The 22,837-nt window shown below is 41.1% G+C and overlaps 1 protein-coding gene across 5 annotated transcripts in view; it reads left to right on the forward strand.

Moving 5' to 3' along the window:
* Positions 1 to 22,837, forward strand: part of AGPAT4 (1-acylglycerol-3-phosphate O-acyltransferase 4) — a 72,667-nt gene that overhangs the window by 44,357 nt on the left and 5,473 nt on the right. For all 5 annotated transcript variants that reach the window (XM_058836712.1, XM_058836714.1, XM_058836713.1 and 2 more), the window contains 5 exons: positions 2,462 to 2,623; positions 4,738 to 4,891; positions 11,107 to 11,209; positions 12,539 to 12,614; positions 17,985 to 18,183. In XM_058836712.1, coding sequence (XP_058692695.1) covers positions 2,462 to 2,623; positions 4,738 to 4,891; positions 11,107 to 11,209; positions 12,539 to 12,614; positions 17,985 to 18,183 — 694 coding nt within the window. The remainder of the gene's footprint in view (positions 1 to 2,461; positions 2,624 to 4,737; positions 4,892 to 11,106; positions 11,210 to 12,538; positions 12,615 to 17,984; positions 18,184 to 22,837) is intronic.

Raw genomic sequence — 22,837 nt, forward strand, 5'->3', positions numbered from 1 at the left:
GATGCCCCCCAGGACAGGGTTAGCCCTCCTGGCTGCCAGGGCACTGCTGGCTCATGTTCAGCTTGCCAGTGACCAGGTTCCTTCCTGCAGCTCTGCTCTCCAGCCTCCCATTCCATTCCCCAGTCTGTATGACAGCTTCTGAGGCGAGGCCTAATGTATTCCTCCCTCACAAGAACAACCTTGCCAGTGTAATGCACCGAGGAGTTTCCTTTCTCTAATTAGTTCTGTCGTTAGCCTTCCTTCTACTCCTAGAACAGATGGGTGCATAAAATAGTGTGAGGTGATTTTGTTTACTTTTATGTGCATCTCAGGGGTCATACTCATGCGTGTCAAAAAGAGCGCTTTTAAATTTCAAAAATGCATTGGCACAGTGAAAGAATAAGAACGTGTCCCAGGGAAGAGCTCAGACATCTGTTGTGCTTTCGTGGTTATACCTGTGCTACAGAACACCTCATCTCACAGTATCATTTCTTGGTTTCACTGAGCCAAGTGCAACTTCTCTCCTGCTTCTTGTGCAACTCACGCTCTTCTTAAAATATGTAAAATATTAGAAAATAGGTATGGTGAAACAGTCATTTTAGCGAGCTTTTTGGACTATAATTTCTGCACTTTAAAGACTGCAGGAGGACTATTATATTGTTTGTTCTGACACTGTTCTGAAGGCCTTGTGCACTCTATGCCAAGTACACTTAAATTAGTTTATGGTAGCTCTTACGACACTGAACACTTAGTGTAAATGAATTTTAAGAACATGTTGAGGTTTCTTCTCTTTTGCAGGGGAAGGAGGGGGGATGGTGGTGATAGGGCTGCTGTTGGCCTCATTGTGCAGGAAAGTGGTGTAAAAGGAGAGCTTGTTTCTCTGTGCCCAGTTTGGGGAGCTGAAAGAGGCTGGGTTCAGTGTTGCTGCTGTCATGTAATGGGGACTAATGCACAACATGGCTTGAAACTGAAATTACTGCAGCTGCTTCTCAGGGGAACAGGGGGTTTGGAGGCCTGATCTGAGCCCTTCATTGAAATTATGAAATTCTCAAATGCTCCAGAGGGAGTACGATTATTACAAAGCAGTAAATCATCTGATAGAGATGGTTCCTGTGTTCTTAGACATGGAAGTCTCTGTCATCCTCTGTTCTGCTTCTGTGTAACAGTTGCTGGTGAAGCTGTGTGATGTGCACCTGCCTTCCAGTCTTACGAGCTTTTAGATAGCTTAATTATTTAAGGTATTCTCCTTCTCAGAGAAGGAGAGCAGATGAAAAAATGAGCTGAGATAAAGAATTGGGTCAAGTCTCTTCCTGTAGCAGCCAAATGAACAAGAGTGACTAAAAAAATAATAGTAAATATCTTCTGTTGATGGTAGCTTCTCCCAGTAAGTAATTTCTAGTTAAATGACATGTCCTGTAATCCATCTGCAGAGCTTTTTGATGGGCTAGCTTATAATATCATAGTCAGAAACTGGACTGTAATTACTCCCATCTTCTAAGAAAATGTCACTGTTTTTTAGGAAATGGTGAAACAACAATTTCTATATGAACACAACACAGATGTGCCATTTTATTGATTAATTAACCCAGTGAAATGTAAGACAGGTCACCAGGGTAGGCTGGCTTGGAAGACAGGAAAAGAGCACATGGAATCAGTTCTCCTGCCCTAGGGGATGTTAGTCTGAGATGATCACAGATTTAAATTCTGGAGTAGGATTAATTTACAGAACATGTTGAATGCTTGATAAGTCACAGACGTCCTGTGGAGTGTCTGGACCAGTCACTTCAGTGTCTGTCACACCTGTGAGACAGGAAGAGTGCTTTTTTGTTTTTTCCTACTCCAGAAGCATGCTTTGAAGAGAAATCCGCTATTCTAAATACTGCTGCCCTTCATAAACAAAACTGAGCCCAAATTAAGTATTCTTATTGCTGCTGTTGTTTCTAGTTTTTAACGTTTCTTCTGTTGGTAAGCCATATGTGTGTAGCATCAGTGTGTTGTGCTGCAATGGCTCTGTAACTCTGGGGGGGGTTTTTTATGTCTCTCTGGTTTTTTTGGAGTTTTTTTTTCCATGTTTAGATGCCCCAGCTTTGGGGAGAAGTATAGTTTCAAGGTATCTTAAAGGAGCTTGAGCTGCCGCTGCCAGGATCTGATTGAATTAAGAATTTTGATTGTTACGGCTCAGGTCATTTGCATGGATTCCTCCATGTTTGAAAGAATTTTGGGTTTCAGTGTTTGGGTAGGATAGAGTAACACACTACTCACATATATTTAATTCTAGAAGTCTTCCATGGAGATACTTGAGATTAGATTTGACTGTTCTGTCATATGAGAGAAACTTATTTTTCTTTGTTTTGCTTTTACACTGGTGTTAAAACACTGTCTGGTCAATGTAAATCAATAGAAATTTGTGTCTAGCTATGCACCCACAGTGCACCCTTAAGTGGTGTAACTGTGTTTAATTTGCTTTGATTCTGTCTTGCAGAGTTCCAAAGTGCTTGCAAAGAAGGAGCTGTCCTACATGCCTATCATTGGCTGGATGTGGTATTTCCTAGAGATAGTCTTCTGCAAGCGCAAGTGGGAGGAAGATCGGAAAACAGTCGTACAGAAGTTGCTCAATCTCCGGGACTACCCTGAAAACTTTTGGGTGAGTGATGACTAACAAATGGAGTGTGAGGTGCCACAGTACTCAGCAGGAATGAGAGGCACAGGTAATATGTGATGCTAACCAAGTTGTTAGTGAGACTTTTGATTCAGTAGCTTCCTTGGGAGTATCAGGAGAATACTCTCAACTGAATTCTCTCTGGAGTTTCCCATGTACTGTGTTATCTGTTTCCTTTCTGTAGTATGGGGCCCTGCAGATACTACTGCAAAATTACCTGCACTGTGACCCACTCAGTAAATTCTGTGGTTCTGTAATGACAGTCGCTGGATAGGGTTGATGCAGGGGTTAATGGCTGTGTAATAGATGCATGGGACAATGTTGTATTGAGACACATCAGCTATATATGTCACCTAAGCTCCCCTCTCACCTTAGATTGCAGAGTTCATACTAGTGTTTTCTTCTTCCCTGTGATTTTGCCATTCTTGTGTAGGTGTTTGGCCAGACATGGCCCAGTAGAAGTGGAAACCACTTGATCAGAGAAGTGGCCTGATGGAGCCATATTCATTAACAAGAAGGTCTTACTTTTTGCGTCACCATAAGGTTTTAGTATTCACCATGCCTGGCATTTCCTTATCTGAGAATGAGAAGCCTTTGAATTTTTTCTCTTCTCAGAAATCATAAAAATTGCAGTTCTTCTGAGCTAGGGATGACAAGAGTGCAATTCAGTTAAAGAAATGGAATCTTAAGCAGCATCCCCAGGGCCTCCAGAAGCTATTGCTGTTTCCTTGTGAAGATGTATATGCTGTATTTCTCATGCTCTGAAACAAATTTATTTTTTTAATTGTCATTGATTTAAATCAGTTCTAAGCAATCAAAACTAATCTCTGGGCTTGGATGTTTAGATGACTTCCAGACAGGAAGTCTAGCAAAGTGGTGATTATGGGATTTTAGTTTAAGTTTCTCTCCAGAGATTTGCTCTGTGACTTCTATACACATCGACAGCTCGACTCTAATCAATGAGCACAGGCCACCACCATCCTGTAGACACTCCTGTAGAGGGATTGCTTAAAAGGAGCTACACCTATGTAAGGGAGATAATTGTTGATGTACACCTGAGATTATTGCAGTGTGGAGTTTCAATTTGCTTTTGTATGATGACATAATGTCAAAAGGCACAACAGTAGCACCTTGGAAGGTAGACAAGGCAAAGCATGCTAAGTAAACTAGAGAGATTTTCTCATCTGTGACTCTATGTCTCATCAATCTGAATAATATTATGCTTGCAATACATGAGTAGAGCACACTTGGATGAGATAGAACTAAGCTGGCTGTTTGGCTGGTTTCTTCAATATCTGTATCTCTTTTGGCTACATTTTTGCTGTGGGTTATGAGGACTTAATTTGTGTGATTTGGCGCTGCTCTCTGATGTGTTAGTTCACGTTCATGCTTGGCAGAAAGCAGATGAGCAAGTGGTAAATCTCCTAAGATCTGTGCTCTCACCTGCCTGCCAGTGGCAAGATTGTAATTATTCATGTCTGAGCACTTCCACTGTATAGTTCATAAGAGCTTTTCAGTTGTCCTGTGTGTGCTGCCTTACGTCTGTTATCAGCTGTCTCATTGGCATCAAAGTTACTGTCTGAAGTTGTCCATGGACTTCGAGTGCCGTAGGGAAAACAAGCAGGTAGAGTGAGGGCAAACAAGCTGAGCACTGAAGCATTTCCTAGAAATGTGTTTGGTTTAGACTCTTTGCAAGTTTTAGATGCCATGATATTTGAACACTTCACCATCGGAGAGAAATTTGCAACAGGAGTATGTTTTGAGTGTTTTCTAACAGCTCATTAGAGATGGAGTGACTCAGAGAAACCAAGTCATTCTGATGGCTTGATAGCAGAGCAGATGTTAAAGCCTAAAGGCTGAAGTTTAAACTGTGTGGAAAGTTGGATGAGTGTTTGGATTTGGGGTTTTGAGGTCTTTTTTTTTCTGGCTGATTGGGACTTTCTACCTCAGCCAGATAAATTACCTAAATGTATCTCTGGCTACACCTGGCCCTGCTAGCAGTGTTAATTTGGGTTGTGCTGGTGGGAATTAGAGAGACCTCTGCTCTGTCAGCAGAAGACCTGAGCTTCTGTCTAACTGTAGTTCCGTCTTGATTTCAGTTCCTGATTCATTGTGAGGGCACAAGGTTCACAGAACAGAAGCACCAGATCAGCATGCAGGTCGCTGAAGCCAAGGGTCTGCCAAAGCTCAAGTACCACCTTCTGCCACGAACAAAAGGATTTGCTGTCACCGTGCAGTGTTTGAGAAATGTAGGTAAGGAAAGTCACAGGGGACAATGCTAAGTGGTTATTTCCTCTAACTGCTGACAGTTTGCCATGCTTTTCTTTTCCCTGTAGCGTGTGTCCTAGCAGAAAAATCCTGGGATGCTTTCAGACCGTCTTTTCACTAGCCTCTGGTTTTATTAACGAAGTCTTGAATCAGTTGGTGGGGTCAGTTTTGGTTGGGGTTTTTTTTTTGGGGGGGGGTGTTGTTTTGGTTTTTTGGGGTTTAATTTATTATTGCTATGTTTTGTTAACTGTAACTCTGTGTTGGGGAATCTCAATTGCATATTTCATACCAATTGGTACACATTTTGTTGCATATTTTGTACCTATTACCAAAGGGTAGTATTTCTTAGTTATTTGCTAAGCAATTCTATTCTAAATGAAGTAAATGCATCCTTAGAGAGTCTGAGGCAGTGTGTCTTAAAATAATTTCTTGTGGTAAATGGCAATTTAAAAATAATGCAAAATTAAAAATAATGCAATTTTTAAATAAAAAAACATTCTATTTTAAATTTCTGTATAGATTTGCTCTTTAGAGTTTCTTAATGGAGCTGAGGAGGGGGAGTAGACCTTGACTGATGATACATGTAGGTGAAATTATAAACAGTTTCTACATTACAGAACATGAGTAAGTTTTTCTTTGTTAATATTGTTTTGACCTCCCCATTTATTTCTGTTTACTTGCACTTGCCAACTTTGAAGTGACATCAGTAAGAATATTGCACATGTTGCCTTTGAGGTGATAGTCTTTGACTAATACTATCTATCAAACTCTTTGACTAATACTATCTGAGTCTTCTGCTGTGTACTTCATGGGCAAAGGAAAGACAGTGTTGCTGTAGTGTTACAGGGTCTTTGGGGTTTGTGTGTTAGATGGCTGATGTGTAAGAAAGAAAAAAGTGGTTTCTGATTTAGAAGAAAATGTTCCCAGCTTGGCTGAAGTCTATGTCAAAACTTCTCTTGTCTTTGAAGACATGTTTTCATGTGGCAGATCTGGCATAGCCACTGTAAGAAAAGCATCCCATCTCCCAAGAGATAGCTGGCTTGCTATCTCTTGTATTTCTGTTAAATATCCTCTGGCAAGCCAAGTAGATCATACCACTGTTGTAGCTTCCCAGGCACCCACAATTTTCCACCCCCAAGATGGATAGCATAGCTTGGATCTTTTCTGATCCATGAAGAAGAGGTAAGTGTGAAGCATCCAGCAACCCCCTTAAGAGCACAGTTTAGCCTTGCCTTTTGAATAAGGGTGACTGTTCTGCTGAGGGCAGGGGGTAGTAACACAGTCAAGTAGCACAGATAAGTCAAAACTCTGTGGTCTCTAATGCCCTGAGCTGGGAATCAGGAACAGGTTATTTTGGTGGTGATTTTGTTCTTTTCACTGGTCTGTGTAATGCAGGCAAAGTACAGTGTGCTTGTGGACAAGTAGCTGATTCGTGGGAAAACATTCCAAAAGGAAACAATTTTAGGAAACACAAGTGACCTTTATAAAGTTTTGGACGTTCATGCAACACACTACCGTAACACTAGTACCCTAAATATTTGAAACACCTTCAGAAAAAGAAGACTGAGGTTGATAGATTATTATTTATGTAGGGGAGCAAATGTCACTGGCTCAGTCCAGACATTGTAACCTCTCTAGATCGAGCAGTGTAAGGCCAGTAAGAAGGCAGCATTTCCCTGTGAGGGTTCAAGGAGAAGCAGAGTCATAACTTCTCATATACAGTTTGAGCAAAAAACTGTTGAGCTTAAAAATTCAACCAACAAACCTCTGAAAGTTTGATGACCTCAGACTGGTGTTGCATGTTCTTCTAGGTTTGTTGCTTTATTTGTCTTGTTACTTCTTGCAATGAGAGGGAGAGACAAGAGTTACTGCCTGGGTTCCTGTATGTTTCTCTCCTATAGAGACAAGGGGTTCATGTGAAGAGCATCTGAGAACAATGTCTTATTTTTTAGAACTCCTTGTAACATTATTATGTGCAGATAATAAGTCCATGCATGCTTTTTGACTAGAGAATGTGACAGCAGTCTCTTTGGACAGTCCATGATCTGGAATTGTAAGTTCTAGAGGTCTAGAAATTAGGTCATATCCCTGTGCATCTCTAAAAGTGAGAGAGTGGTGCTGAGCTGCCTGAGCCCATTTTGGGCTCTGCCATTTAGGCTAATGCACCTTCTGTTCTCCCACAAGGGTGATGGGCTTGGCTGGAGTACCTTGCTAAGGGATGTAGCTGCAGCATGACAGAGCAGTGGAGCCAAGTCACAGGTTTGGGACCAGCTGGGTGTGAGAGAGCTCCTGTCCCATTTTTTTTCCTCCTTTCTGACAAGGGTGCGATTGAGCTTGTCAGAGGCTGTAGTACTATAGGATGAGTAGATGCTGTTTTCTCTGGCTGTAGATGTAATTCACCCATGGCAGCAGAGATCACAGGTTGGTCCTCTTCAAAACTTTGTATCAAGTCTTAATGCTACCTGCTGTAGTCACTCTGGAAGGAGTTCTGAAGTAGTTCTGAATAAATCTGTACAAACAGATTTGTATTTTCATTTGCTTCCATACCAGTGGTGCCATATCTGTCAGCATAAGCAGATGTATTTCGATAAAAATATCTCTCACACAAAAGAAGAGGTGAAGAACCTTCCCTCTTGACTAATTTCTTTCGTAAGTGATAATGGAATTGTTTTTTCCTCCAAAATTTGCTTTCAGAAGCTCAGATCTCCATACATAATTTGATTCTTAAGGAAAGAAAGCTTTTAATATTTTCTGAACTTCTTCTGATATTTTCATTGGTGACCATTCCTCCCAGCATGGTTTTACAGATGCAGTCCCCAGGAACTTAATTTCTAGAAGCTGTTCACTTTCTAAATAAGTTGCTGTTTGCTACCTGTACTGTTCATGGAAGCAAATGAATATACAAATCTGTTTCTAAAACATTCATCCATTACTTACAGTAAAACTAGATGTCTCTAATATTTCAAAATATATATTTAACTGTTACTGTCTGGCTGTATATAAGGCAGTTCCTTTCAGCTGCTTTTGTTTAGTTAAGACTTGTACTTAAAAATGTACTTCACGATGGATTGCAGATAAGCCCAGGTCTTGTTGTGTACCTTTTCCTCCAGTTGTGCATGCTGGGAACTGCTGTCCTAGAGGGAATGCATGAGAATAAATTCCAGGGTGATATTCTCATGAAGTTCAGTATGACAGTGTTTGGGGGTGTTGCAGTGCCTTTTTTTTTTCCTTGAGTTGTATTTTAGTCCTGGACATTTTTTTTTTCAAGTGGATTTCTATTCATCATTCAGAGCAAGTAACCAAGTTTGAGAGGATGAGTGGTTTTTGTTCAAGCTGGCCCCATTAATGAAATGTTAAATCAAAGGATTGTGTCAAGAGAGTGTCACATCAGCAGTACAGAGAATGTCACTGTACCTTTCCTTTTCCAGTCTTCAGATTGTTTTCTGCTAGTATTAAGATGCATGTAGCCATGCCTGTAGTTTGATTTGTCAGTGAATCATCCTGGCATAATCCACCATGGCCACAAAATAATGCGTGAAATTCAAGAGGACAGTCAAAGCAAGAAAAATCCTCTCTAGATATGTAATCCAAAGATTTTTTTTAGGTTGAAGTTAAGAAATTAAATCTTAAATTCTTAAGTTCTTAGCTCTCTGTCAGAAAGCTGTAGAGGGAACCAAAAGTTAATGATATGAAAAAAAGCTGGGCAGAGATTAGAAAACAAACAAAAAAACCCTAATCAGTTTTTGACAGAAAGAAAAGGCTTTCAAATATTTGTGTTTGGATTTTAATGAAAAAGAGATATTACTCCTTTGAAAAAATATTTCACAATTGAAGCAAAACTTCTTAAATGCTGCTTATATTAGTTTGAGAGTGAGACAGTTGAAATATTTTAAAGATACTATGGAGGCGTTTTTTCACTTGCTTTAGAATGTGAATTTTCTGGTCTCCTCAGCTTTTGGATGAGAAAGTCATGAGATGTCCAATTCTAATTTTGCAATTACAAAATCCATGTTTATTGATGACCAGTTCCAGTGTGTCACACAGCATGCTGGTGCTGCTTTGACTGTGGGTGCTTTCTAGCAAATTTTAATTTCATGAAGCCATTTTCTTGGACACTTCCATTGTTATTCTTTTCCTGCACTCTCAGAATGAGAAAGCTGAAATCTTTAGTTATCTTCAGTTATATCTAGATAACAGAGGTCTGTTTACTTCTGCACATTGCTATCATTGTCTTGAGTTTGGCACTGCTTTGCACCAAAAGATTTCAGTGTGTTGTTAAGAGTTACTAGACTGAAGATTAAACTACAGAGCAGTTGGAAACTGGAGCAGCACTTTTTTTCCCCCCCTTGGAGAAAAGGAAAACTGTGTAAGACTGTCAGCACCTAAAGATATTCTTGTCCATCTCCACAGAAATTTTATTTAGAGCAGAACTATCTTCCAATATGTCTCGATGAAAACCCAATTCATAGAAAAACTCAAATGTAGATGCCTTGTAAGAGATGGAAGAATAAGTGTTGTGTGTATCATACTTTGTTTTATTGCATCCCTATTGTTGTTAGAATAATCTCATGCTATTAAAGAATAAACTAAGAAGCTTACACTGTGTAAACCAAACTGAGCTCTTGTTTTCCTTCAATTACATTGGATTACTAAATTAGAGTAGATTAGTAAAATCCTTCTACACTAAGAAGCTTAAAAATGGAGGCAGATAATTTATTTTTAAAAAAAGTAATTTCATACTTGTACAGGCAGCGTAGTGTGCATGAAGTAGATTTTGGCTTGTTTTTAGTTTTGAGTTTGGGCAAAGAACCCTACTGTAATAGGAGAAGAATGGAGTTGTTAGTGAGGGACAGAGTCCTTTTGCACTGACAGAGGTTTGGCCTTTGTTTTCAGGATTTCCTTTCAGCACTGAAGCCAGGCTGTTCTATTCTCCACTATGAATTCAGTTTTGCAGTAACAAATGATGTGGTGAGTTTCTGGGAGCTGAATGCTGAGACCAAACCATATTTATCTCTCATAGCTAGAGAGGTTTCAAAACCAAGAGCAAATCTCTCCTGTGTAATGAAAGTTTTAGGTGGGTCGAGAGGCCTCACAATGAAGGTTCACCACATGTATTTTTATTAATTATTGCAAAACTCTAGAGCAGAAAGCCTAAAATGAAACAGGCTACACATGAAAATGCTTCTTAGTCACTTTTGTGACAAAAATAGGAAAGTTTTTTGGCTGCAAAGCCTTAAGGGCTGTCGTTCCCCTGAAGGGTTCATACCATGATGCACAACTGATTTCAGTGTCAGGAAAATTAATCGTTCTCTGGTAATTTTGTGACATCAGGAAAATAGTGTATCTAAGGATGTGTTCAAATAAACCTTTTTGCAACACTTAATGTGGTTCTAAACAGTGAATGCTTTTTCTGTAGCAACTGCTTGTTACTGCTGTTTCAGTTTATCTGCCATCAGCCTTTGCAAATGTTTTTTCTGTTCCAGCTCAGTCCTGAGCTGCACAGTTTTCTGAGCGCTGGAAGTTTGGCTGCAGTTTTGTTCAGCAGAACTTTTGTGTTCTGTTCCTCACATCTGCATGTCTTCATAGCAGCAGCCAGCTCACACAAGATGTGGTGTGTCATTCTTTCTCTGCCTTTGCCCTAGAGGACGTGCCTGAGTTACCAAACAATGGACATGAACCAAGGGCTGCTTTGCACCCCAGCCATTTATGGCTGCATAAAGCCCTCTTGCTGCAGGAGGTCTCTCTCACACACACACTTCACCTATTCTTAGTCAAAGGGTGTATGTTGTTCATTGTTTATAAAATGTGTATCAACCTGGTTGTTTCCTTAGATTTAGGGAGGTAATTGTTGATTCACAGTGAACTGACAAAGGTGACAGTTCTGCAACCATTTGACTCCTAGGAAGTCCTAGGTGAATTCTGTCAGAAGCTGTAACTCTGTTCCCTCATTCATGCACCTGATGAGGAAGGAGGCAAGGGTGGATGGAGAGCAAATCTTTCCATTCTTCTGGTGCAGTTCCTGAAAGAGTCCCTGGGTATTTGGCTTCTGAAAACCTGCATATTGAATATTCCATTGTCATTTTTACCTTGGTGACAGCTCGAATTGTGGTGCAGTTGCTGGTGATTTACTTAAATATTCTCCTTGTCTTATTTCCACTGTTTTACTACAGTAAACATATAACCTGTTTTTCTTCTTGTAGTTTCTGCAGTCTATGATTCTACCCTTAATTTTAGAAATAATGAAAATCCAACGTTGCTGGGAGTTCTAAATGGAAAGAAATATCACGCAGATTTATACGTAAGGCAAGTAATCCATATTTTCATTTTCCTTTTTAGCAAGAGCATGTACTTGAAATCACACCTGGTCAAGTAAGGGAATGTTTTCAGGGGGGTAATGGAAGGCGGATCTCTACCGATCTTGCTTCACAGAACTTCAGATAAAAATTTGTATGACTTGGGAAGTGTTTCTGGTAAAGCTCTGTGATTATAAATATGTGAGAAGCCCATAAATGTCTACAGAACTTTTTGTTTGTTATTTTTTTTATTTGTGTGTCTGTCAGCTCAGCAGCACTGGGTCCTCTTTTCATTCATTCAGCCAGAGTACCAAACAAAAATCTAAGTGTTCAGGTAGAGTTGCTTTAAACCTGTCTCTGACAGAGGAGTTCCAGAGATAGTTCCAGTTCCTCTGTTGGAGGTCAGACTCAGGACTTCCCCACCTGGTGGTGTCATTGTTGATGTATTTGACACCCTCCCTACCAAGAAAGGGTTGTTTAATGAAAAAAATACTACCTGGATTCCTTTCCATTAAGGTCTCTATGAACTGCGAACACCCTGATGGCTTCCCATGATCTTAATGGGAAAGAGCCAATTCCCAGGTGAGGCTCTACCAGCAGCTGCTGTGCTATAGGCACTCAGGGCATGTGATGATTTAGAGCTGAAGCATAGGAGTCTAGAATTGATGCTGTGAGCAGGAGTTCATCATAACCCCTTAAGAGCTGTTGTGGACCAGTGAGCTGGTCCAATTGCTTTATCGTAGATAGCAACATGAAGTCAAATAGGGTGACCTTTTCTTTCTATTTCTCCTTTTCTGCCTGTTTGAAAAAGGTTTTTTTTTCAGAACTGTTTTTATCCAGGGTTAAAAAGAAAGTTTCTCTTGATTCCTCTTCCCAGGTGGTAGCTCAGCCTGGTGTCCTGTGTTTGGTGTACATGGCCTGGCTGGATGGCATTCACAGAGCCCTGCCTGTGGATGTCAGCTCAGGCAGCAGAGCAGAGGGGTTCCTCTTGCTGGGTCTCCTTTTGCACCATTCCAGCCTCCTGCAAGTCAGTCTGGCATAGCATGGGAATTGCTTTTCACAGCTCAGGGTAGCTGCTTGCCCATACTAAAACGCTGTTACAGGCAGGGTAAACCTCATGACTAAATTTGTTTTTGCGATTAGTTGGGGACTATCACAGATTTCTTAAAAATCTCCTCTATATTTGCTTGCTGAAGTGCTGTAGGTGTTGCATGATTTAAAAAAAAGATGAAAAATGTAGTGAGTCTCCTGTCAGATAATCTGTCTGTATAATGTAAGTGCTGTTCATGAAAGTCAAAGTATTCAATATTCTTCAATTTCTCTTTTTTACCATTGGCAGGCGGATTCCACTAGAGGATGTCCCAGAAGATGAGCAGGAATGTTCTACCTGGCTCCACAAACTATATCAAGAAAAGGTTGGTTTTTTTGTCAAGACAGCGCTTGTGAGCCACTAGTGCTCAATCATTTATAGTGCTAGTAGACCTTTACAGTGTGCATGTGTAGTGTCCTAGTTTGGAGGCTTGGGGTGAGTTGGTTTGTCTGGTTTTCAGGTTAAGTGCTGTGTTTCTCTACATACAAACTGATCTTGTGCTGCCAGTCATGATTGCTTTCATTTTCTACATAGAGCAACATGAAGAAAGCTTAAACAAGCCTTTCTAGAGCAGTTTTAAGCCTCTTCTTTAGAAAGCTGCATAAAGATACAAAAATCAAAATTGCCTTACTGCCTTATGATTGGTAGAAAGACCCCCTTCCCCTGGAAGACACCTTCTAAATAAAGGAGTAAATTTGTGGCCTAAATAAGATACTTTCTTTAGTGTATTAGAATTTTTGTCCCTTGTTTTACCCTGCCTTTTTTTGCCAAGGCAGACATCCAGCATTAGAAGGACTGGTTGATAAATTGTTTTCACACTGTGGGTATAGATGGCATGCATTTAAGATTCCTAATTTCATAGGATGGGGAGAGAATAATAGTGATTGTGTTTGTAGATGCCCAGTTTTTTCTTCGCAAATGCTTTCATATGAATCCTTCAAGTCTTACAGAGTCTGTTTCTCCTGGGCTGTTTTTATGAATATTGGAGATAGTTGTTGGGGGATGTGCTTTTTGAATGAACACAGCACTCCCAGTTCAGTTAGTGGGAGTCACAGGTATGCACGGCATGAGGGCCTGGCAGCTCACTTTGCTTCAATACCTTGATCAATTATGTATTCACACTGGAATGCAACAGTGCTTTGGATTTAGAAATTATAGAATATAGCTATGTTCTTGATTTCCTCTCACTGGGACAGCAAAATTCTGCTGTGCCATTTGTCATGCTCTTCTCAGGATACCACGTTAGCATTTCTGTATCAATAGTGCCCTGGCTGTTCTCAGTTTCAAACCATGACTGTTTCTGGTGTAATTCATAGCTCCTCTAAGCAGCTTGCTTACAGGAATGTGGAAAGTAAATGTGTCATGAGACCTCACTTGTAAGTCTACTGCCTTTGCCTCTGATCCCCCTTCTGATAGTTTGTGCCCCTAACACTCCCCAGCACCTTTGCAGAACTTCAGGATGTTACCACGGGCCCATGTACATGCAAATGGTCCTTTTGTTCAATGTTGCAGAAGTCCACCTTCTGCTGCTATGTCTTTGTAGCCCTGCTTCATGTCCCTGAGAACTATTCAGATGTTTGCAAGACAGGAAGTCAGTGTGAATGTGGTGATTGTTTTACTGAATCCGTTATTACATAGTTACAGTAATTCACTCCAAGATTTTTCTGCTATTCCCTCTTTGGCAAACGCTCAGTTGCTTCTAGTGCAAACAGCGTACATCTATCCTCCATAATATTATATTGTACAATATATCATAGTATTCTTCATATCTGTTCCTCATGACAGACTCTTCGTGACAAACAGCAAACTTCATTTGCTGATTGGTTAAGTCTCTAGTCTCCTGTTTAAGAATAGGAGTGAAGTTTTGCATCTGGGAGTGAAGTATGGTGTGTTCAGTTTTCCGTTCCACTAAAACCTTTTTTGGTTATGTGAATGGTTTTGATTGATTAAGGCTGGGGAGAGTTGTTTGTTTGTGTTTTGGTTTGGGATTTTTGGTGATGATTTTAGTTTTTCTCTGAAGGCAGCATGTTTCTCGTTCTCCATCTGTTTTACTTTAGTGAAACTTACTTCATTGCAGTCACTCCTGGTTTAGTGAAGCCCATGTCTTTGTAAAATCAGCCTGGCAGAATATAGAGCAGGGACAGCTTCCAGAGTTCTGAGATGATGAAAGCCCACCTGCAGGGTAAAAATAGAATTTTATTTCAACTTTCTGCCCTGCATCTTAAAAAGATAATAGGCTCTTAGGTCAGATTACAAACAGCAGTGCTGCCCAGATGCTGTTTCCAAAAATTCATTCTGTTTCAGATCATCTTCAGAGTCAGAAAATATTTATGATACAGTGTAAAAAATTGTCATTCAAAGGGCAGTAATTCATTGCAAGATACACACTCATCCCTGCTTTCTCCGTTTTGGTTGCAGCACTTCACTTGCTGTTTCAAAGACAAAATGTGCACACTGCTGGAAATTAGAGACCCTTTTTTAACACATATTATGGTTCCCTGTGCTCTTGCTTATTCTCAATAAGTTTAATAATTTTTCAGTAGTTTCTCAAGACTTAGAGTGTGCTGAATTATGCTGTAGTAGCATGATTTAGTGGCTGGAGAGTGCCACAGGTGCTGAGGTCAAGGCCTGTGCACACAAGATGATCAGGATTGCAGAGCTGTTGGAATGAGTAATGAAATCAGTTGTTACTGGGTTTAGAGGGACATGATTTGTTTTATTATTATTATTATTTATTTATTTCCATATATTGACATTAGTAAAGGGGTGAGGGTCTTTGAAAGAAGTTTATTCCATTGCTTTTTGCCTCCTTTTCTGATCTCACCTACGTGTGCCTCAGTCTGAGATACTTCTCCCTGGGAGCCTGTCATGTTTATGTTCTTGCTACTTATCACTTCATTTTTTGGCTTGGTCACTGCTACAAACGCAGTTGCAGAGAGTCCTGCCAGATAAACAGCAGTATTGTGCTGCTGCTCTAAAACAAACACTGTTCTCCTTCCTTTTCCAGGCTTAACAGTAAGTACCACGTCCACATGCTTCTTCTTCACCAGGGGTAGATTTTTGTCCCTCCACATATGGCCAGCACTGTATCAGTTAGTTCCAAATTATGACAGAAGTTCAATTTGGGCTGCACATTGCCTTTTCTTTTTATTTATTTTAATTTTTTTTAACTACCTAGAAAGGCTCCCTTTGACTTTAACAAGGACTAGGTTGAGGATCTTTTTGCCAGGTCTGAAGAGGTAATATGTAGTAGTCACAATTCTGCTAGTCCTTGCATGTTTGTTTTCTTTTTTTACCTCCTTATAGGCTCAGTGCCTGAAGTAGAAGTTCTGCTCGGGAATTTTAATTTCCATTAAAAAGAGGGCAAGCTTCTAATTCTTCTTGCTTGTAAGAGAAGCTTGGAAAATAAAGCCTGAAAATATATATACAGAAAAGTCCTAGGAAATCAGCAATACCTAACTGAAGAGTTAGTTGTATTTGAAGTGTGCAGAACTCCAGTGTTTGGGAACAAAGAATATAGTTTTGGATACTCATTCTTTGTATGCTTCCTCACGGAGGGGCAGTGGCATACCTCTGCCATCAGATCTCCTGGTGGGAACAGGAAGGAGAAATCCAGTTAGTCTTTCACAAGGAGTTGGGAGTTCCCTGATTTCCCCTAACTGCATTACCCCTCCCCTTCACTGTCTGAAGTAACTTAAATTTGGTGGGGGCAATAGAGGGAGCATGTTTCCACATTGGAATGTGATACCTGCGTGGATGGAATTTATTACAAACTGAAAAGAAGCTCTGTAGGCAGAGGAATGAAAGGAACCTAATGTGAGTGAGGTGATTTTGGGAAATGGTGAGGTGTATTACCTGTTTAAAGCCTGACTTGTTGCTGGGTATCATAGGCACCCTTGCGAAAGCTTTCTAGACAGATGAACCTGTAGCTGCCTTTTGCAGGTGAATGAACGTATTTAAGGGTAAGGAACCGTAACTGAAGAGCTGTTCCCCACAACACTGGGAAATGCAGCAGAGCTGTTGGCCTTGACATTGTTTTGCCTTTTGTATTTGTTTTCCATCTGCCTCAAGCCTGTCAGTGAAGTGTGCTCAGTGGTTTTGCTGCCCCTCATGCCATGCAGAGCCAACAAAGAAAACCCTGCTGTGCTTGTTTCAAGCTAGCCTGTCCTGCTCTCTGTAGTAGCAGGCCCTCTAATGGCAATGCCAGCAACAGTCGGGAATTCTTCACTTCTCCTGGGTAATACCAGTATTTGGAAACCTAACTGGATGTAGTAAATTCAGTTTACTGATGATGTGTTATAGAGCAGTCTTCACTGCGCTATGAAGAAAACTTCATATGCTCTGAACCCTGTTGAAGGTGGCTCAGTAATTGGACACAGTGATCCCACTACAATCCAGCTCACATGAGTAAAACACAATTTTTGTAGTCTCAATAAAGACAGTGCTTTAGTTATGCTTTAGTTACTGCATAATCCCTTAAAGCCTGGATGTTCACTTTGAAATAGATAAAGTGGTAACAGCTTTTAATTGCTCAAGGTGCTATTAAGTAAGTAAAGAATTGTTTGTGTCAGCCAGGGTATAAGTAAACGTAAATTCATAGCATAGTAGATAAAATAGTATTTTGTTTGATTAGTCTTGGCTTTCCTAGAATTTTTAGAAAACAAAAATCGTTTCTTTAAAGAAAAATCATACTTCATTCTGATTAATTTAAGGTGGGTTTTTTGTGTCAGTCTAATACTGACTTCATTAATTAGCCAGTTTTTTGTGGTAACACAGATTAATAGATTAATAATCTTTGCTTTTGAACAAGGAGGGAAGGGGTTTTTCCCCCCATCCACTTTTGATGTCTTGGGTTGATGAGATCAGTAAAGGCAATGCTATTCACCCATGGGGGATATGGAGGAAGGTACAGATTTCAAAATTGCCTGTCCTTTGAGAAACAGATGCTACAAAATAGAAAAAAACAACCCCCACCCCATTTTCCTCCTTGTATTATACTTAAAGGTTGAGTCATTTACTCAAAGCCGGGGAGAGATTTTGTACTGTTTACTCACTGAACTGCCTGTAGGGAGGCTCAGCACCCAAACTTCCTACCACAAGTGTCATGGGAACAGGGTGGAACAAGACTACATCTGTGGGACAAGGACAGGATGGGGTGGTGTTCTTCAGGGTGTGGGACAAAGTGGTGCCTGGTCGCCTTTTCTGACAGGTTTGTGGGGGATGTTTGAGAGCAGCAGCTGGAGAAAACAAGAGGGAACAGAGATTGCTGCTGAGTATGGAGCCCAGACACTTCCCTGGCTTACCTGCAGTGCTTGTACAGTGGCTGTGGCTCCTGCAGGAGGTTCAGCAGTGATGTCTGCATTGCTGCAGGAGTGTACAGCCTATCATCCCTCCTGTTTTCCTAGGCTGCTATACTCTCCAGGTATGGCATTTTTCAAGCTGCTGTGTGTAGGAGAAAGAAAGTATTCACACATCAGTGTATGCTCACCCATTCTTTTCTTTCGTTTTTCTTCTTTTTTTTTTTTTTTTTTTTGACTGTGTTCATTGACTTCAAAGTACAAGCTTTCCAGCCATCAGCTGGTCTTTGATCTTCCCTTGTGGTTACAAGCCTCCAGAAGGAGAAACATCAAAGCCAGGAATGGCTAGTTTTGTTAGCAGATGGGGATTTAATTGTTGCCCTCCTTTGTTCTCCTAGGATGCATTCCAGGAACAGTATTACCGCACAGGAACCTACCCAGCAGTCCCTACAATACCACCTCGCCGACCATGGACACTTTTGAACTGGCTTTTCTGGGCCTTATTGCTGCTATATCCTTTGTTCAAGCTGCTCATCAACATGATCAACAGTGGGTCATCACTGACACTGGCTAGTTTTGCATTTGTCATTATAATAGGTAAGTTTTCTGATTCCAAAGGATTACTTACAGGGTAACTGTCCAATAGGATTTACTGAGATCTGCTAAATATGAAGATGACTTGTGAATTCAGCAATCCATCTAATATGTCCACTCTAGCCTGGACTAGGATAAAATTATTCCTTTTTTTGTTAATTTTTTTTTTTATAGTTGTACTATTATTTGTAAAAGCTGTGTACAAAAATGTTCTGTTTCTGTAGAATTCAAACAGTGACTTGTCAGTGGGTTGCCTACAAAAGGCTTTCTTTTCTTGTGTGTTGCTGTGTTCTACTTTAAATGCTTAGAAGAGAGGCACAAGAATAATTTATTCCTTTGAGAATGCTTTTGGCTAATTATAGTCTGATATGTCAAGCACTGGTAATCCATGAATTCATGATTTAAGCACAGCCTGTTGTGGCCATCTACTCTGATTTATGTAGCACAGGGCATGGACTGTTGCAGGTGATTCCTACAGTTCCTGTGGCAGTTCTGAACTGTCTTGGTTCATATTTCAACTAGTTTGGTATTTTAAGAGCTAGAAGAAAAACAAAACAAGGAGCTGGCTTAAGGAAAGGGTGGGAGATCTTATTTGGTGTTCTTCATGGCAGCAGGAACCAGGTCAGTTTAGCAAATTGCATCATATCTGGGTGTCTGTGATTGAGTGCTGGTTTGAAGAATAAGTTCCATTCCAGAATAAGCCATACATTTTTTAAGTAAATACTTTCTGTGACTGCATTGACCATCACAGGTATTTATGACTTCATCACCTTCACATCTGTGTGTATTACAAACAACCCTGGAAAAAGAAATAGAACTTCACAATCATCCTGACTCTCAGAGAACTTGGATATAGAGCTGACTTAAAAAGCCATGTCCAGAATGGCAGCACAGAGGAGACAGGAAAATGTGGGGCATTTTCTTGTCTAGGAATTTGATCTTTGTTCTCTACCCAGGAAATTGTTCCTAGCACATAACATTTTTTTGCATTCTCAGAAGTCTGAATCTTGAGCTAGATTGATCAAGATAAAACTAACTACCAACCTTTTAGCCATCTGTGAAGAGTTTTATGTGGTAGGCACAAAGGATTCTTTTTCAGAAACTGCCCACCAAAACAAATGCTGCATTAAGCTCCTGCTGATGCTTCTTACAGAGTTAATTGGAGAAGGAACAACTTGTGTGTGCATGGAGGCAGGAAATTTCCTTCATGATGCTTTGAGCCAGAGGAAGGAAAACGAGCAAGGATAAGGTCCAGCATAATAGTTGGTATATTAGGTGGGCAGGGTAGAGAAAAAGAGAAGGGAATCCTGAGCTCTTGTCTTCATCTGGAGAAACTGTTGCTGTTTGTTACCCTCAAAATGCTTTGTGTAAAATGCACAAGAATTCATCAGAGTAGCAACTACAACTTAAAAGCCTTTTTCCACCCACCTTACTTGTTGGAAATCACAAGCAGTGTCCCCTTCCCCTTCTCTGACTGGTGAAGAGGATGGGAGTGTAGAGTGAGCACTGTGGTTGGTATGTTTTGGGAATGGGAGGCGATGGGTTCAAATCCCTGTCACTTGCAGAGAAGGGTGGATCAGCCTCCCCCATGCTCCTGTGCAAAGTGGGTAAACGGCAGTGGGTGGGATGAGGTGTGACACCATTGCAAATGCTACTGCCTGGCAATTTGCTCAACAGGATATTTGTGCTGCCATTGGAAGAAATGCTGTCATAGTCTGTTTGGTGCTGGATTGTGGAACGTCGGCCTAATGGTGCGCTAAAGCGTAGCTGTTGCAAAATGGTTTAAATTTCTCATCTTTCCTTTAGCATTTTTCTCTTAATTCAGTTTCTCCACTCAGCAGACTGGTTGTTTGGGTGCTATTTCAAACTGCTTCATGCCTTGTGTAGCCTCCACAGGGAGTCTCACACCATTATTCAGGGTTTCTGGAGTTTAACCTCGGGGCTGACTGCTTTACTTAGTATTGTAGCATTTGTGATGGTTTTGGACTTAGCCCTTTATAATTGAGCTGAGTGACACCACACATCCTCCACCCAAAGCCTAATACAATCTTGACATTAGTGACCTAGGTCATGTCTTTTCTCTATCAGGAAGTGAAAGAAAGAACCTGTAAAGGGAAAAAGCCATGATGCTACCAAGAATAGACAACAAGAACAACCTTCTTTTTGTTTTTTTCCCCTTTTCTTGCTGTCTTACTTCCCACTTAACTTTCTTCTGCTTCTAGCCACAAGGAAAGGTTAATAAGCAGGCTGCTTTGAGTCATCTCTTCAATGCAGTGATAATCCAAAGGATTTATTCTCAGGTTATCTGTAACACTAGAGCTACCAGAAGACTACAGGAGTAGCCTGCTGCCAGAATGAACAGCAGCATTGGGTGAGTTCCCAGACTGCCAAAGCCCAGCAGAGAGCCCCTTGAAGGGTGTGGGATGTGCATTGCTGCCCCATACACACCTGCTCCGCCCATGGGCTGGTGCAGCTTGCAGCCCTCTGCTGCCTCTGCAGCACCTCTGTGCTCAGCAGCAGCTCAGTTCTCATTCCACTCGTGGTGGAACCAATCCCAAAGTGCCTGCAGGGGCCTGGGATTTGCCCTGCAGTGGAGGACCGTGGCAGAGGCTGCTGCCTGATCAGACTCAGCCACCTTTTGCTGATAAGCAGGGAATGGGAAAGATGATGTCACTTACAAGCAGACAGCAGCCTCTGTGAAACTGTGGAGGGAAGAAAATGCACAGGAGTGGAAGAAAGCTCAGCCATTATTCAAACCAAACAAAACACAGAGCTGGTTTATCCTGGTCACTTAAAACTGGATATGTCATTATGTGCCAAAAGAGCAACAGTGACCTTAGTATGTTATAGGCTGTTTCTGTTTTGCCATACTCCATTAAAACCAATGTTATTGCTAGTTGGGAATAATTGGTCTGTTTCTGTGGAAGCAGGAAAAAACCTCAGCCCGAGCTGTCACACTGACTTTCGTAACCAACAGCTGAGTTTCTGTTGCAAGGTCATTCTCCCCTAACTGTGTCCTGTATCCTAAGGGGGATCTCTGTCATGAATGTTCTGGATGTGGTGCAGCCATCTACAGAGGAGCAACCAGCATTTTATTCTGCAGTTTGTCTCCAGCTTTAGGCAAGGGCTCCAAAGTGACTCCTGCAGTGTCTGGGAGACAGCAGAGCATGGGCACAAACGCAGCTTGGAGGTTGTGGCAGCTGGAGCTGCCTGCCCAGCACAGCCAGGCCATAGGAAAGCTGGGAGGATTGTGTTTGCTCTCTTTACAGTGAGAGGTAATTGGCACCTGGTGGCTTAACAATGTAAAAGGGAAGTTTTTTGTAAACCGGAGGGATTTATCAGATGGCAAAATCTGCTCTCCCCTTGCTCCTAGCAAACCTTTTCTCACTCTAACTGAAGCACACGGGTAGTGGTTTGGTTTTTTTCTATGGCACTGATACTCCAGAATTCAGGAACTTTACTGCAGTCCCTAATAGCCCATTGTAGTAGTTTGCTGGTTTTAAGGGTGGGTTTCAGTACCTGATACAGGTGCAGATAAGCACAAAATAAACCTTTTCTGATAGAGCAGAGTAACTAGGAGGTCCTTTTACCTGGTACCCTCTGTATTGTTTATAGCTTGTTGTTTGTCATTTGGATAGTTTCTGCTTATTGTAGCAGAATTTATTCTAAATTCTACTATTCTATATTCTAGTATCTAAATTCTACTATAATTCTCCAGTAAAACACCGACTGGCTTGTAAGTAACTGGCTGTTTAGGTGGAAAGAGCTGTAAGAAGAATGTTATACTCTGGAGTTGTACTCTGTGGAGCTGGAGTGGAAGGATGGTAATCCCTCAGACCCTAACTCTGAGATCTAAGAGTGAATAACCAATGTATGTACAGTTCTGCTTGATTCAGCTCAAATTCTTTCAGCCCTAAATCAATGATATTTCTTTATACTGTGAATGCTGTCCCCTCATGCCTCGCTGTGCAGCAGTTTGGCTGTTTGTACCCCCAAGAGTCACCACACTGCTGGCCTTGCTGCCGTACCTTACTGCTGGCCTGGGCCTGGAGCCCTTTGTGATACTACTTGAATCAATACAAGGCAGTCACTGCTCCAGAGGATAAATGCTCAAGTAGTTTCAGGGACAGAAGTGTTTTGGAAACCAGCTTTAGTTTCACAGGACACATGGCAAGAGATTTAGTGCTTAGCTCACAACAATTATTTAAAACTTGGTGCTGATAGTTTGGTGCTGAAGCAATGAGCTCATCTGTGGAATGTCAGTATCTCTTATTTGACAGTAGCTTCTTTTCTTTCTCCTCCTGCTTCCCCAGTCTCATTTGGCTTCAAAGAACAAATGTTGGGTTGCCTTTCATGTTTTGATAACTTGTGTTGAGGAAGACACCCACCCTTCATGCTCTAGAAGTAATTTATTGTAAAGCTGTCAACAGCAGTTAAAAGAGGAATGTATGCAAAAGATGAGAGGGTTTTCAAAGGGAGCAGCAGCTATTCCAAGTTGAATGCTAAAAGCACGGTGGCACCTGGGCTGGTGGCACAGGGCCAGCAGCTACGTATCAGTTGTAGGCGAGAGAAGTGTTCCATCTGAACCATGTGCAAGTAGTGATGAGCCAGATGGGATCCCGTGGGAGCTGCAGTGTGTGTGCTGTGCACTGGGCGT

This window comes from Poecile atricapillus, chromosome 3 (genome assembly GCF_030490865.1).
Source record: "Poecile atricapillus isolate bPoeAtr1 chromosome 3, bPoeAtr1.hap1, whole genome shotgun sequence".
In the NCBI taxonomy this organism is placed as follows: Eukaryota; Metazoa; Chordata; class Aves; order Passeriformes; family Paridae; genus Poecile; species Poecile atricapillus.